The sequence below is a fragment of the Zonotrichia albicollis genome, chromosome 13 (assembly GCF_047830755.1).
Source record: "Zonotrichia albicollis isolate bZonAlb1 chromosome 13, bZonAlb1.hap1, whole genome shotgun sequence".
Lineage (NCBI taxonomy): Eukaryota > Metazoa > Chordata > Aves > Passeriformes > Passerellidae > Zonotrichia > Zonotrichia albicollis.
In genome coordinates, this window is record NC_133831.1 from 18,039,981 (window position 1) to 18,056,151 (window position 16,171).

At 42.8% G+C, this 16,171-nt stretch overlaps 2 protein-coding genes across 4 annotated transcripts in view; one reads left to right on the forward strand and one right to left on the reverse strand.

Moving 5' to 3' along the window:
* On the forward strand, positions 1-6,456 carry LOC102060755 (histamine H3 receptor). The gene is made up of 3 exons (XM_005490081.3): positions 1-543; positions 611-777; positions 2,867-6,456. The coding sequence occupies exons 1-3, from the start codon at positions 318-320 to the stop codon at positions 3,752-3,754; spliced, it is 1,281 nt and encodes a 426-aa protein (XP_005490138.2). The 5' UTR covers positions 1-317; the 3' UTR covers positions 3,755-6,456.
* Positions 6,173-16,171, reverse strand: part of VPS35 (VPS35 retromer complex component) — a 25,014-nt gene continuing 15,015 nt past the window's right edge. For all 3 annotated transcript variants that reach the window (XM_074551165.1, XM_074551164.1, XM_074551163.1), the window contains exons 9-17: positions 15,186-15,282; positions 14,947-15,095; positions 14,258-14,465; positions 13,599-13,754; positions 11,454-11,576; positions 10,403-10,582; positions 9,019-9,258; positions 8,212-8,355; positions 6,173-7,064 (exon numbers count right to left, since the gene is read on the reverse strand). In XM_074551165.1, coding sequence (XP_074407266.1) covers positions 6,885-7,064; positions 8,212-8,355; positions 9,019-9,258; positions 10,403-10,582; positions 11,454-11,576; positions 13,599-13,754; positions 14,258-14,465; positions 14,947-15,095; positions 15,186-15,282 — 1,477 coding nt within the window. In that variant the 3' untranslated portion in view covers positions 6,173-6,884. The remainder of the gene's footprint in view (positions 7,065-8,211; positions 8,356-9,018; positions 9,259-10,402; positions 10,583-11,453; positions 11,577-13,598; positions 13,755-14,257; positions 14,466-14,946; positions 15,096-15,185; positions 15,283-16,171) is intronic.

Sequence of the window (16,171 nt, forward strand, 5' to 3'; positions counted from 1 at the left end):
GGCACGGGGCGGTGCTGCCCAGCCCCAGAGCCCCGGGCTGGGGAAGGCGGGCACGGGGAGCTCCAGCCCAGCCCCAGAGCCTCGGGCTTCAGCCGCGGGCTGGGGTTTCTGGTGCATTCCCCTGTCCTCAGCGCCGCCACCGCACTCCGGGAAGTTTTGCCGAAGCGGCGCCGTCCCCAGCAGCTGACGGGCTGGGCTGGGCAGGGCAGGGCTGCACCGCCCGGCCCCTCGCTCCGCCCGGCGGGGCTGAGCGGGGCGGTGCCGCAGCCGATGCCGAGCTCGGGTCCGGGCAGTGCCGCGGGCTCTCCGCCGACACCATGGGCCGGGACGGGCCGTGGCTGAACCTGTCCGGCAGCGCCTGTGCGGCGGGCGGGCCCTTCCCCGCCGGCACGGCCGCGCTGCTGGCCGCGCTCATGGGGCTGCTGGTGCTGGCCACGGTGCTGGGCAATGCCCTGGTCATTCTGGCCTTCGTGGTGGACCGGAGCCTCCGCACGCAGGGAAACTTCTTCTTCCTGAACCTGGCCGTGGCCGACCTGCTGGTGGGTGAGTGCCGGGGCGCCGCGGGGCGGGGGGTGGCTCCGCCCGTGTCACCGCCGAGCTCTGTCCGCAGGCGGCTTCTGCATCCCCCTCTACATCCCCTACGTGCTGACGGGCGAGTGGAGGCTCGGCAGGGGCTTGTGCAAGCTGTGGCTGGTGGTGGACTACCTGGTGTGCACCGCCTCCGTGTTCAACATCGTCCTGATCAGCTTCGACAGGTTCATCTGTGTCACCAGAGCGGTAAGGGCTGGGCAGGGGCTGCAGCGGGCAGGCACGGGGATTGCTTAGGGCACCTGGCTTCCAGCGCCCTTGAGCCTCTCTCGAACAGCGCATGAGACAGGGGTGAGCTTCTCTCACTCCTGGAAATAGTTCTGGGAGTGATCGGCTTTGCTAGAAAACGCATTTCTTCTCACTTTTACAGTGGAAGGGGTGCTCTGCTTTAGGAACAGGCATAGGCTGTGTCTGCAGAGGGAACAAGGTGAACTTATTTCCTCCCCAGCTGCATCTTGAATAAGCTTTAAGGTATTACCCGGCTGAAGCAGAGCTGCTCCCTCCGTGCCCCATTGACACAGGCAGAGACCTGCTTGCAGTGGGTGTCAGACTCTCAGGGGAATTGGATGTGTATGGCTGTGATGGGTCAAAAGTGGCAGATTAGAAATTAACATCTTGCACAGGATGCAAATGCCATTTCTATATAATGGTCACAGAAATAGCTCAAGTCGTGTCTGCAGCATGCCACCTATTAAAAAAGGAAGATTAGACTTTGCACCTAATTTACACCTAGACCATAACGCCTCAAAGTATTTTGGATGGTGTCAAAATAACACATTTTACCTGTTAATAGGTTTCACACTTCTACACACACTTCTTGGTTAGTTCCACCCACAGTTTCTTCAAGTGTTCATTTAAGTTTGTTGCTCATTTAAATCACCAGAAGTAGAGAGAAACTGCAGAAACAATTCAGCAGTTTTACCAACTTCTTTTTGAAGAGGGAGAAATGAACAGATTAATTCTTTAACAGTCAACACTCAGAATTCCTTTATTTTCTAGGTTCTGAATTAGCCATGAATTTTTCTTTCATAAACCAATCTCTCATGACTATGCACACAGTATAAATATATAAACTAGACGGTTTCAGAAACAGAAATGAAAACTGGTCATAATAAATGAAAATAATCATCCACTTTAAAATACTTCTAATTAATCCCTCATATAAAAATCCCTCCCCAAGCAAGAGTACAGAAAATGACTGATGGGTTAGGGCAGTATGAGAACATATAAGCAGGACTATCTGAAGTTCCAAATTATTCTCCATCTCAATGAAAATAGCAACTCCCTCCAAGACCACTCCTGAAATCATTCATAGCTTTGTTAAGGACTGCAAAATCAGACCAAGTTCAGACACACTCAGGTTTCCTCAGCTCTGTGGCTCCTCTACCAGAACAGCACTGGCTGTGGAGATCGAGGCCCACAGATGGGGGCAGTAAACATGAGCCCTGGACAGAATTTAAGAATTTCATATTCCAAACGCTGTGTGGCTGCACCTGGAGATGTGAAGGGTGAATTCTAAGACACCACATGAGTATTCGTCCTCAGGGAAAAACATTCCAGGGAATCAGAAACAGAGATCTTGACTGATTAATTCTATTGCTGATATGGCTTACTGGCTCAGTATTAGTGACACATTCTTTCTGCACCTTAGCTTCTCTATTTTCTAAATAAATGAAATCAGTTGTTCTTCTGTAAAGCTCTTTGCAGACCATAACACTCCATCTATACACCTTAATTGCAAACAGGAATTCTTAAAGTACTTCATGAAATAATGAAATTAACTATATCAAACAGAAGAAGGTGTTGTACAGTAAATTGTGTGATTTTCACATTAAGAAAGAGTCTCTCTACAAAGTAGAGAGACTGATCTTCTGTGACTTCAAACCCTTTTACATATTTCAAATAATTTAAGAATTCCATATAAAGGGTCCAATAAAGGTTTTTAACCATTCTGTAAATAGGTATCACAGCTAATGCAATTAAATATGAAACTGGTGACAGCCAGTTCTGGGAAGAGCAGTGGTTATTTGCTTTGAAGGAGACTTGGTTTCCAAGCTTTTAAGATCTGATGCACTTCCCAGAACTTATCCAATTCACCTTGGTAAGGCTTCTTGGAAGGCATATTTCAGAAGTAACTCTTCTGTGATACCAGTAAGCTTGGTCTAAAAACCCTCACCCCAAAGCCAGTCTCTCACCAACCCTCACAAGTGACAGAGAGGGCCATGCTCCAAAGCAGCCACACGGGAGAAGTGTAATGTGTGTGACTTTTGTCCCTCAGGTCAGCTACAGGGCTCAGCAAGGGATGACCAGAAATGCAGTGCTGAAGATGGTGACTGTATGGATTGCTGCTTTTCTTCTCTATGGGCCAGCCATCCTCAGCTGGGAGCACATTGCCCAAAAGAGCATCCTCCCTGAAGGAGAATGTCATGCAGAATTCTTCTACAACTGGTATTTCCTAATGATTGCCTCTACTGTTGAATTCTTTACACCTTTCATCACTGTTATGTACTTTAACTTAAGTATTTACCTCAACATCAGGAAACGCACACTGCTCCGAAATGAAAACCTCTCACTCGGTCAAGAGGACTGTGAAATGAATTTCCAGGGGGAAAAAAGGGCACACTCTGTGTTTTTTGTAAAGCCAGCTAACAGAGACAGACATGAGCAGGGAGCAAGCAGCCTTCTTCCCCCAGGGAAGGCTCCAAGGCCTGAGGCCTCAGCTGAGCTGGGCAAACACCCACCCAACCTGAGTGCCAGCCTTGAGCTCCCACCCCTGCAGGTGGGGGTACAGACCAGGCCTCCCAGGAATGGCTTCTGCCAAGCACCACAAAGCCTTTGCCAGCCCAGCAGCAAAGTGGACGTTGCTAACATCATGGCAAACAGATTCAGACTGTCCCGGGATAAAAGAGTAGCCAAGTCCTTAGCAGTGATTGTCTGTGTGTTTGCCTTGTGCTGGGCTCCGTACACACTGCTGATGATCATCAGGGCAGCCTGCCATGGGCACTGTGTGCCCTACTCCCTCTATGAGATCTCATTCTGGCTCCTCTGGGTCAACTCAGCCATCAACCCCGTTCTCTACCCTCTGTGTCACATGAGCTTTAGGAAAGCCTTCATAAAACTCCTCTGTCCACGAAAAGCCAAAATTCATCCTGACATTTTGATATGAAAAGTAGGAAGGCTGAAAATTAGTACATATTATATTTGCTGGGAACACCAAAAAGCAAGTATTGCAATACCTGCAAATATTTATGGAATACTGGTAAGTAGGCACAAGTGTAGATATTTATGAATATGTAGAAATACTGTCATCCATGTAGCTGGGAAAATCACAGCAATGAAAAGAAAGGTCATTTTTCAAAGCTCTTTGGGAAATTACACCAACAGTGTATTTTCTGATAATGGTAGACTACTGTTGAAGTGCTGAAAACAAAAAATAACTTTCACGGCTAATAATTAGAGTTCAGGCTGTCACTTTTAATAACTGTAAATATTGCTGGAATTTCATAAAGCATTAATCTTAGATCTGTTATATCTTGTCCCAAACCCACTTCAAGATATCAAGAATCTCAGTTGTCAAGTCTAGGATGCTTTCCCTGCCTCCTCTCAGTGGCAAGTCAAATAAGGCATGACCAAAGATAAAAATACAGGAAAAGCACGGGACAGGAGGCAGCACAACAGTGATGTTACCAGAGAAGCTGAGCAACTGTAGCAGGTAAGGGAGCCCTGATGTGAGGGAAAAGGTGATGAAAATAGAAGAAAGTGGAATATTTAGTAGAACAAAGTCCAGGAACAGAAGTAAAAAGGGTTTTGAGCTTTTTAATAGGAGATACAAGAATTGGTGACTTACACACTGGAAGAGTTTCACTAAGAGTTCCCTCCCTCAGCAGTGACTTCCTGCCCCCACCAGGGTCCTGCATGGGCAGGAACCTACTGAGGTCAAAACTCCACTGCTTACAGGGCTGAGGGTATTACCCTGTGCTTTGCAGTAAGCCTAAGTAGTCTATGAGATCCATGACAGAGCTTTAGGTAAACTTCCCTTTCAGTAATTTTTAAAACATTTACAGATGGACCTTTACTACTTCTGGCTAGATTAAAAAAAAAAAGTGTTGTTCTCCCCTACCTCACCCGTTGAATCTTTCCATCCATCAAGTCACAATTAATCAAGAAAGTATCACTTCAAGTGTTGGGCTATTTCCCAGGTTATGCATCGTGACTGGCATGACTCAAAGTCTGTTCCAGTTCACAGCCCTGCTACTGCCCAGGAGTGTCTGCCATTGTGCCTGTGCCACAGGAGCAGCTCACACAGCTGATTCTGAGTCTGGAGTAGGTTTGTCCCACAAGGTATCACACTGAGCATCACTAATGATAAAAGTTTGTTCCACCATCACCAGCATTTATTGCACAACCTAACAGATGCTTTCCTTTGCTGACAAGTGATAGTTACTGAACAGCTCTAATTGTCCATTGCCATAGTCAAAATGCATGGGAATACAATTGATCTTAAAAGTTTAAAGGCAGTAAAATTATTTACTTTGTAAACTTTCAATAAAAGTAATTAAGAGGTGTGGAAGAGTCCTAACTGTGTAGCCCTAACAAGTGGGAGAGGGTGAAAAAGCACCAGTCTACAACATTTGGGTGACTGCAGCTGAAACTGCAAAACTGGTAATTCAAAGACACTTTCTAAGTTACAAGGACTGACACTGAGGACTAAACAGACATGGTTAGCAAATACTGTAACCTAGGAGGGCATATCCCTACACTATGAACATATCCACATGAACATAATCACCACACTCTGCTATGGACGTGCTATAACAAAACACCTTCACAGTTCTGCTATGAGGAACAGTTTCAACAGATACAGAGCAACATGAAGAGTTTTGAATCAGCATCAGTTATAAACCTGGGGAAGTAAAGCCTTTCAATTATCTCCCCATTCTTTCCTCCTCCCTTCCAAGCCAGACCTATTCATCAGTATAGCAATGATCTAATTGTTGTCTACTCTGCAACTGCTTCCTAGGATTCTATTTGCCTTTCTCAGAAAACAGGTAGCACTAAATTACTGACCACCAAAATCTCATTTAATATCCAGTCAAGCCAGGACACATTTTCAGAAAACAGTGTTCACTCAAGGAGTAATGCAATTCAATCAGTTATCTTTAGGACACCACGTCCAGTCAAGGCAAACCAGCCAGGTCAGAACTTCCAGCATTGGCATTAACCCATGGACAGGAGCAGCAGAGCAGCAGCTGCCACTGCTGTGCTCTGCTGCTCAGTTCCCTACAGCACTGGCATTCAATTGTCACTCTCTGGCACAGAATCCAGTAGGATTCTTCCTCACTGCAAGCACGTCATAAAAACATTGTGAAATGTGAGCACACATATCTCAGCACCACGTGCAGAAACACTGGCTTTGTATCACCAACTCCCACATGAGAAATGCCAGCAGCTGCCCAGCTCAGCCAGGGTAACTATGCCTTCATTCTTCTGTCCCTACAAAACCAAAGTTCTTTCACTTTCATCAGAAGGTTCAACATTAGCTTGGGGTTCAACAGTGGGCTCTGAAGAGACATGAAACAACAGGTGTTAATAGCAACTTTATTGTTTCACCGGTGCAAAATCATGATACTGAATAAACTTGTGTAATGCATTTTCCCCTAAATTTACAGTAATGAAGGTTATACATATCTATATAGATTGCAATTTCTCTATTTTTTATACTATTTGGAACAAAATTATCTTGATAAATATGCCCTGTGCACAGTACTGGCCCTCACTGAATGTCACAGAGCCTTAATATGCAAAATATAACTTCTGTTTTTGAACATGGTACTTTAAAACTCTCCAAACATGCATTAATATATTCTAGTTTTAGGGAAAAATATTACACTTAGTCTTAACTCGGCATTAAAAGAAAAGCACAAGCAGAATTTGACATACAATAATCCCAAAAATCTGATGCTCTGTAAGGATCAGACACAGTTTCAGCTGACAGTCACTGCCAGTTTAGAGCTCTAGTGCTACAGAAGCAACAGTGAACAGACAGAAGAGAAATCAGAACTGAAGAGCCCTACCATGTCACATGGATTTCAAAGAAAGTTTCAGCCATGCTAACTGATGAAACCTGCAGTTGCTGGTCCAACCTTCCAAATTTGTTAGAGTACTCAACACAAGTGTTTGAAGTGCCAGACTGAACACATGAATGTTAACTTGACATTTCTGAAAGGCACAACCTAGGAACCTATCTTAAAAAAACCCATGGTATGTAAAGGAAAACAGGTACAGTGAGTGTCTTTCTAAAGAACAAGACCTTCATAAATTGGCCCCTCAGATTCTGGTGATTCCCTCCTCAGACGCAAGTGCTCCAGTGTGTTGTGAAAGTGTTTGTTAATTTGTTCTGTTTCTTCAGTAGACTCAAGGTTTGGGAGATCTTCTCTGATCTTCTGTATAAGCTGATTCAAAACCTGAATTGTCACCTACAGAACATAAAACAGAAGGCATCAACACCACCTGTGTACAAGTGCACAGACATTAGTTTGAACAGACTTGTCTTTAAGCTATCTGTATTTGGACAATCTTTCAAAATGCTGATAAGACTCCATGCAGACAAACTGCTGGGCACTCACTTCTTGTAACTATTCCAACAGCATTTCTGTCCAGAGTATTCAATACAAATTTAAAAAGCTTCAAACAAATAGCACACACAGTCAGACTGTATATGCACTGTGAGATAATTGTTTCTTATAGAAATCAGTCAAGATGGTAATATCAGATTTAAAGCTATTCTTAGAGAACAACCATGGCTGCCTACAGGCTGAAGTTCAGCACTACACAAAATGCACTGCAGGCCACCAGAGTATCCGGAGGATTTTTATATCTGCCAAGTGCTTTGAAATTCAAAGCTTTGTTTTCATCTCCATCACATACACCATCTATACTAGAGTACCCCTACACTGAGAAGCCAGTTCAGTTATTGGAAAGTCAGCAAATCCCTCAGATTTCTTCAGGAATTCTCTCAGAACTGCAGGGTATTCTTTAATGTCTGGTCTCAGTCAATGACATCAGAAAAGACACTGATCTCTTCCTGACCAAGCAGGTTTTTCAAACTGCATAACTCTTCTTTATCTGCTAACAGAAAATGGATCAGGTAGCTAACTCAGATTATACACACACACAATTTAAGCTGAGTACAAATGGTGTCGTATCTATTTTGAGAATTAAAGCTTACATCAACCTGGCAGAGTCAGCAGTGACCATGAACACCTGTAAAAGAATTTTCTTTTCCTTATGTACCCATCAAGTTTGGTACCTTTAAAGCTAGAATCCTACTACTTTCTCATCTAAGTTCCAGTAAGTTTTAATCTAAAATATTTTAGGTATACAAGTCTCACAATGTTTAAATTCATAACTGAACTGCAAACATTTCCCCTCAATGTGAGAAGCACAAAGTTTAATCCAATACTTTTACTAGCACATCAAGAATTGACTCCTCTCTTATCACAAGAACATGTGCCTCATGAGGCTACAGGGCAAGCTGAAGAGAATTTGTGGTGTAAGTGTGAATGAAGAGCTTAAAGAAACCTTCTTTAAACAAGATGCAACAGAGAATGGATTTCCACTCACCGCCTCATTTTCCTTTTCATAAAAATAGATATATCTATTCAGAATTTCTATGAAAAGCTGGACTTGCAGAGAAGGGTCCATGCACTGATTTGCTATCTTCAGAGCCTTCTTTAGGCATTCCATCACTCTTTTTCCTCCATGAAGCTAGAAGGAAAACCACCAAAGTTACAAGAAATAAAAGAACCTTAGGGAGCTCCAGTATCTCCTCCCTTGGCACACACAGCATTTCCTGGGGCTCTGCCACAGAAACACAAAACCACACAAACTGCAAAGAACAAGCTGTCACTGAAAGCCTACCCTGCCTGCTACCAATGTTAGATTTTGTTAAAGCACACAGCAACATGAACAGTTGTTGAAAGCCTTCAATTCTGAGATCAATTAATTCAATTTCGTAGCACCTACCATAATGCATACTTTGAAAAATGTTTCAAACACTGCTCTTTAAAATTACAACAGCTTATGTGACAAACCCTGAAGAACACAGAGGATTTTTTAACCTTTACTTCAACAGCTCGTATCTGTAATTTGGAAGTTTAGTAGTTCACAGAGAAACTGAGATAATATAATAAATACAAGCAAAGTGTAGCCCAGTCAAGTAGCCTTTAACTAGCTGACACTCCAAAGCTTGCCTGGTACTTCCACCCTTAAATTAGAGTTTTCTCCATGTTTTTATTTATGCAGTTTCATATGTTAGAATAAATTCCAACTAAACCTACATCAATGTCTCTACTTTAGAAGTGCCTCCAGAAGGAAGGCAGCACTGTTAGTGAGGCAGGATGTGTCCCACTGCTGTCCCTTTGTTCTCACCTCCTCCCCATTCTTGTCAGTGTTCCGGCCAGACCAGAACAGATGGGCACAAGTGCTCACAGCTCGGCACTGGTCTGGCTTCTTCAGGAGTTTGGAGGCTGCCAGTGCACACTGAGTCCTCAAAGGCTCATGGTTCTCCTCACTGAAGCACTTCATCCTCTCAAATGTCCCAATTATCAAGGTGATTGCAGCCAGCTGTGCTTTTGAGTCACTGATTTCATCTTCATATAGAGAGAAGGCCTAGACAAGGGAGAAAGCAAGACTCAATCAGAACACATCAGGAAAAAAAAAATCACACCTGCTACTCACAAAGCAAGAAACTGTCCAGTTCTGCATTTGTTAAAAGCTTCAGGCAGGAAAAAAAACTTTCATGTAGAGTGTAAAATCAAGTAAATCCACAGACCAGAAAAAGTCTTACAAGAAATAGTATTCAAGTGGTCATAGCAAATAAGTGTGCTCCCACAAAATCTGAAGGCTGAGTTTTTCCTCATTCAAGCACCTATTCAGCAGCAGAAACAGTCCTTGAAGAAAATTTGGTTCTTTGAAACACACAAAACAGCTGAGCAGAAGCTGACAGCAGGTCAGTGATGACAGAGCAGGTAAGAAAAGCACTTGCACTGCTGCTACAGGGATGAAGAATCTTCAGAGAATAGACAAATCTTGAACTGTATCTCTGATGGAAAGTACATAATTGCCATGCTGCTCCCATGGTCAGAACTGTGCTACAACAGCAACTGATACAACACAGTGAGCAAACCCAGCTTACCAGCAACTCTCTTTAAAAACATGCATTTAGTAGCAGTATTAGAGGAAAGATTAGGACAAAGCTACAACATGGATAACATGGAGCACATTGGTTCTTTATGTGGTGGGTAGGAGGGGAAGATTTTTGCAACAAGTAAGGCTTAAGACCAAGTTAAAAGTTCAAATAGATTTTCAGAGTAGTTTATAATAGGTTCCAATAGAAGGATTTTAATTGGCAAAGCCCAGCATAGCAGTTGTGAACACTGCAGATTTTAGGAAACCTCCAAAGAGTGCTTGTGGTCAGGCAATACCAGCTGGGTATCAGGAGCTGGAGACAGAAGCAGTGAAGGAGCATTTTATGCTGAGAAACTACACTCCTCCAGTGAGCCAACTACACGAGCAGGAGGCAGCATTGCAACATACCACTGATGTCAGACTGAGTATTCAAATCAGTAGCAATGGAGCTTAATTCCACAGCAGCCTGGGAAGCAAGAATGAAATGAGGAGTTTCTACCTAGTAGCACTGGCTGTCCATCATTTCAGGTGTTTGAATCACACCAGATGGTTCAGTGTTCAGCAAACCTGCCCAAATCAAATGAAAGGCAGCACAGGACACCAGTTCTACCAGCTGGACACTCACCTGGGACATGAATTCATAGGCCACAGTTTCATGATTCTCAAAGCCAATCTCTCCTGCAGCCAGTGCTCCCTGCAGGAAGAGTCGGAGAGGCAGCTCTGCCAGCTCTGCTTTGATCAGAGCACTGATGGTCTGGTGAGCAAATGAGAAGATCTTCTGGCACTTCTTTTCCCATTTGTCATCCTAGACAAGAAAAGCAAGTACAAGCTTGAACAAGAGCACTGCTACAAGGAAAAGGGAATCTCAATTGTTCTAAGATCTTTTAAGTACTCCAGACTGATGCCACTTCCAGTGTTGGCTTCAGTGGGTCTGCACAAAGTATTTCTTTCATTTACAAAAATTTCACACCCATTTTTCCCACCAGCTCATAAGAGCTTTCTTAAGAAGCCTGCACTGAACTGCTGTTAGGACAGCTATGCTTAGCACATAACTGAGCAAAAGCCTAGTTAGCCAAGGGGGTGAAACTTCTGTTCAGTCCAGAGAAATCAGAAGTGGAAGAGAATTTTAAAACCTTCATTTTAAAGAATATTTTAACACTTAAACTTATTTCCTCATAATATAACACCTACAATAAAGGAAATAGATATTTAAGGTAAGTGTCTCAATCAGAAATCATTTAGGAGCCACAATGGATCAATCAGTCATTATTTTAATGTACACTTTCACTACTACTGTCTAAGTTAAAGCAAGTGCTTTTTTTAAGTTTAGAAACATTACAATAACACAGCTACAATTTAGAAATTGATGAATTTCAATATCCAGATTTAAATCAGTTTCATGCCATTAGTTCTGATCTCCAGTAAAGGCACAGTCACCTTAATGAACAAACAAAACTTGCCAATTTCTGCTTCTGCACCTCTCAAGTAATGAAGTCATTTACTATGACTTGATAAAAACCTTCCTTACATTAAAAAGCATTCAAACCTCAAGAAGAAACCCAAACAAAACTAGCCTTCTCTATCAAGTCTGAGCATACTTATGCAGCCAGCCAAAATGCATGTTCCAGAAAAGAAAGCCAAGCAAGCAGCCAAGAGGCAGCTGGAGGTGCCCTTACCACTTTGGAGTTGTCCTTGTAGCGGAAGGCGAGCTGGTAGGCGGCGAACACCAGGGGCGGCAGCGTGAAGCGGATGCGCTGGTTCCCCCCGGCCCCAAAGTGCTTCCGGGCAGTGTTGAGGATCTGCAACAGAACACTGAGCTCACAGAATCCTTCACTGACACAGGCACGCAAGGGAAGCCCAGTGCCCCACCCTAAATGTGTTTTTAGATTACATGTAGATTTCATGTAAATAACCTGAATATAGAGAAGTCTGTAATCACTCATTGTCACAGACAAATTTTATGAAAAATCCTTTTGTTAGCAATTTTTTCTCCTGAGAAGCTGAGAGGCCTCAAACGAAATGTAAACACTGATTATCTGCTGCTGTAGAATGCAAGAGGTGCATCTGTGATTGGTCTCATGTGGTTGTTTTTAATTAATGGCCAGTCACAGTCCAGATGTCTCAGACTCTCTGGACAGTCACAAGATTTTATTATCATTCCATTCCTTTCTATTCCTTGCTAGCCTCCTGATGAAATCCTTTCTTCTATTCTTTTAGTATAGTTTTAGTATATAATTTTCTTTTAATATAATATATATATATATCATAAAATAATCAATGAGCCTTCTGAAACATGGAGTCAAGATTCTCATCTCTTCCCTCCTCCTGGGACCCCTGTGAACACCACCACAACCCATTACATACTGGTTAGCCACTCTGGCTAATACACTTGGACTAGGCTGTTTGAATTTGCATTTCATATCTCTTCCATACAGAATGCATAATTTAAAGTGAGACACTGTGAAAATCCTATAACCTTGGATTTTTCCTGCTGCTGCTGTATTGTAGAAAAATTTGATGCAAGCATTTGTGATGCTGAGGGAGCTATTAAGCATTACTAGTAAAAGGTGTTAAGTAGCTCATAGAATTGTACCTAAAAGATAATGTGACAAGTCCTTTGATGGCATTTAAAGGGGGTCAACGTGATTAAAGCAAAGCACTGCTAGATGAAAAAGACAGACTGACACTCAGAATCTTTGCAGAAACAGCTTCAACATCTCTAGCTATGTAAATTCTTTTGGGGTAGAAATATTAATTTCCTTGGTGCCAGCATTCCTTTGAGAGAAGCTTTGCTCTCTATAAGAAAAAAAACCCAAAACCTTTCTGCTTCACTCCAGTCATAAGATCCTGAAACACAACTGACTCCAGTTCTTGTAATGTTGTTCTTCTCCCCATTGCACCAGTTTCATTACACTTCAAGCAAGAGTTTTTTATACCAGACCTTAAAGTCAAGCTAAATCAATGCTAGTTGTGTTATGCAAAGCTTGCACTTTATTCTGTTGCTCTATTCTCACTGTTTATACAGTATGACATTTATTTCAGGCACAAACTGTAACTTCACAGTAGTCCCTAAGCAGGCCTGACTCTGACATGAGCTCATTGCCATCTGCAGCAGATCCAGCTCCAGCACAGCTTCTCTGGCACAGACAGAATATCCCTGGCCCTCTACTCTAACACACACTTCTCAAGATTGTTGATTTGAAGTTTAAGTGACCTCCCTACAGCCAGATATGGCAGATTAACAACAGAACTACCTTGAGCTCCCATAGATCAACTCAAACTGTTACAAGTACCACAATGCAGAGTTTTCAAGGACATGTCAAATCTGCTGCTACAGATGGACCAAGCAGAGAGGAAAAGCATGTGGAACCAAGGAGCAGGACACTACATGCTGTATGAAAACCCCATCCTTACAGAAATTAAAATCCCTAAGGCCAAACAGGCTAAGCTGTATTTTCTGAGGTTTTTTGCATTCCCTTGGTATCAAAATAGCACAGTACTCCAAATAGCACTTGCTGTGTTTTCAACAGACCATTATATGAAGTTGTCAGAACATTAAGAGTTCCACAAAACAATACAGATCGTTGCTACCTCAGGGGATGAAAACTTTCAATCAACAAATGCTTAAGTCCTCATCTGCTTTTTCTGAATAAATAACATATCAGCCTACCACTAAAGGTGTCATACACAATGTTCTCTGCTGAGTTTGTAGTGCCAGAGCAGTGATGGCCCAGCTCCCAGCTTCAAGTCTCGTACAGTTAATAATGCAAGAACTGAGACAGTTCAGAGAGCACAAACATTGAGAAGCACCAGTCACCAACCAGGTACTGCTGGTCAGGGTCATCAGAACGCAGCAGGTGAATGAATCTCCCCACAAGACTCTGCTCATCTGCAAAGTCCTCAGGGTCAGGATCTTCAGCAGGCTGATCTGGCTGATCCTGGATCAGCGTGGATACCAAATTCATGATGGCATCAACCTGTAAAGGCAAGAGAAGTTCTGTTTAAACTACAGTAGACCATAAGCATAAATTGCCAGCAATTGGGAACATCTTTACAGCCACTCATAGTGGTGATGCTTCAGACACATGTGCCTTAGACCCTGAAGGGAAGGGTCCCTCTCAGCACAAGCGGGGCAGGGCAGCACAGCAGTGCAGAGGAAATTCAGATTCCAAAAGCTATGCAGCCTTCTTTAGATAGCAGACCCAGTTTTAAAGGGATTCAGGGTCTTTTTTCACACCTAACAGATTACTGTCTAGGCTGAGGTGTGGTAAATCAGAAGTAGCCTCTAGGATGAGGTTAGGTAAGAGACATTTAAGAACACAGGAAGAAGAATTACCAAGTGGGATAAAGCCTGTGCCAGGGGAGGCAGGGGCATGCAGGCTAGGAAACAAAGCATGCCCTGCATGAAGTCACTAAATGTGTTTTCAGGTCCTTGAACAATCATTTAAATACCCAGATTTTCAAATTAACTATATCATACCTGTTCTTGGGACACAATTTCTGTGTTATAATCCAACACATTGCTAAGCACGTAACAACTCATGCTCTTCCTGGACTCGTAATCAAAGTATTCAAAGAGTGGGTGAAAATGTTTTAGTTTCAGAACTGTCAGGATATTGTTGTAAGTATCAACTGGGATTTTCAAAAGTCTAGTCAGCTCCTTTGAAACAGCACTGCTTGTTGCAATACTAGAAGAAAATATATGCAAAAAATTACAATTAGTCAATGGTTCACACAGGTAGGCAGGTTTAAAATCTGCTTCAGAGTATCAATTCTGAGGTACACAACAACTACCAAGCAATTGGTGCTAGGGAGAAAGGAAACAAGTACCAAATAAGTCAGTCTTGCTCTTTGGGACATAGAATAAGAAATGCATGTTTTAAGTTGCTGCCAGCAGAAGCAGAGTGTGGCTGCAAAGGCAGCAAGAGCAGAACTCTAGAGTGCTGTAAGGGATGCCTACAAAATGCACACACATTGTGTGGATGTACAGCATAATTTATTCATGTGGAGCAAGTCCTGGTTAGCCAGGAGTTTATCAGGGCTGCTGCAGCTCAGTCCAAAAGCAGTGACCTTCCACATCCAGAGCATGGCCTGCTATCTCACCAAATGCAGAAGGCCTGATTTTAGGGCATTAATTGGCAGGCCAGAGAAAATGCAAGAGACACTCACTGTTCCAGATTAAGTTTGTTGAATATTTCCACAGTAGTCTCCAAGACCTTGTCAACATAGTCCACACGGTCTGGGTAGCATTTCATGGCCAGGTTAATGAGAGAAACTTGCAAAGACACCACATCCTCTGAGGGCATATCCTGCCGAGACTGAAATTCAAGACAGCATGAAACTGATACTAAAGCACAGAACTTTGCAAAAACCACCCCCAAAATTGCATGCAGGGATACCCAACATACCTGTATAACAGTAGCAACCTGCTGTGAAAAGATATCAAACAGTTTGATATCTGCTGGGATCCCAGGTCCATCTTCACGATGTGCAAATAAAGCTAACCTGGTGACAGAGCAAGGAAAGCAGCTTGGTCAGGACAGCTTTTCCACTCCTCAAATACAGAGCAGAAAGAGGGACTGGCATGTCCTTTAGGTATATTTGGAAGAAAGAAAAAAACATGTCCTTTAGGTATTTTTGGAAGCTCTATTACAAGCAAAAAGGAAATTGATGGAAGTCAGAAGCCTTAGGAGCAACTGAGCCTGGTAATTATCAGACCTGAAAAAGAGTGCTGACAGAAAAGGAAAGGTGAAGAAGGAACAGGAAGGACATTTCCTAATTGATGTTCTTCAGCTAGAAGCAAGTGATCTATTTTTTCCAGGAGATAAAGAGGTACAGAGTAGGCTGATGGAAGAGTAAATATCCTGCATTTACTCATTCAGTGATATTACTGAAATTAGACACCCAAGAGCATCCTCCACAAAACAGCCTCCAGGAAAAAAACACACAGAAGGAATATGCTGCCTTAACTAATCTTTGTCACTAAAGACCAACCAACATGGCTGGAACTTACACTGTTTGCAGAGAACAAAATACAAAGTGAACTTAAGAAGAATGGAGAAGTGAAGAATATTGGTTTCTGGGGGGGGGTGAGAGCAAGAAATTGCCATCCAGCAAGCATTCAGGAGATGGTGAGAGGGATTCTTATCTGTAACAGAAAGTCATGCCAAGAACCATTTCTGCAAAAATGAGATACAGGATAGAATGCACCACTATCAGAAGACTTAACACCTTACCAGAGTTGAAGCTTAAGAAGCTCAGCACTATCTTGACTTTCTAATTATTGAGGTTATTATACTCTGAATTAGAAAATGAACCACAAAAATATTTAAGAAAAGGCATTGAATTAAATCTTTTAAAATTCTTTCTACAGGGTTTCTCAATTTTGATTCTG

Excerpts from the sequence above, each read along its gene's own strand:
- LOC102060755 (XM_005490081.3), top strand. The coding sequence starts at position 318 with ATGGGCCGGGACGGGCCGTGGCTGAACCTGTCCGGCAGCGCCTGTGCG. Across the intron at positions 544-610 it reads CGTGGCCGACCTGCTGGTGG|GCGGCTTCTGCATCCCCCTC; the intron begins GTGAGTGCCGGG and ends CTCTGTCCGCAG. Across the intron at positions 778-2,866 it reads TCATCTGTGTCACCAGAGCG|GTCAGCTACAGGGCTCAGCA; the intron begins GTAAGGGCTGGG and ends TTTGTCCCTCAG.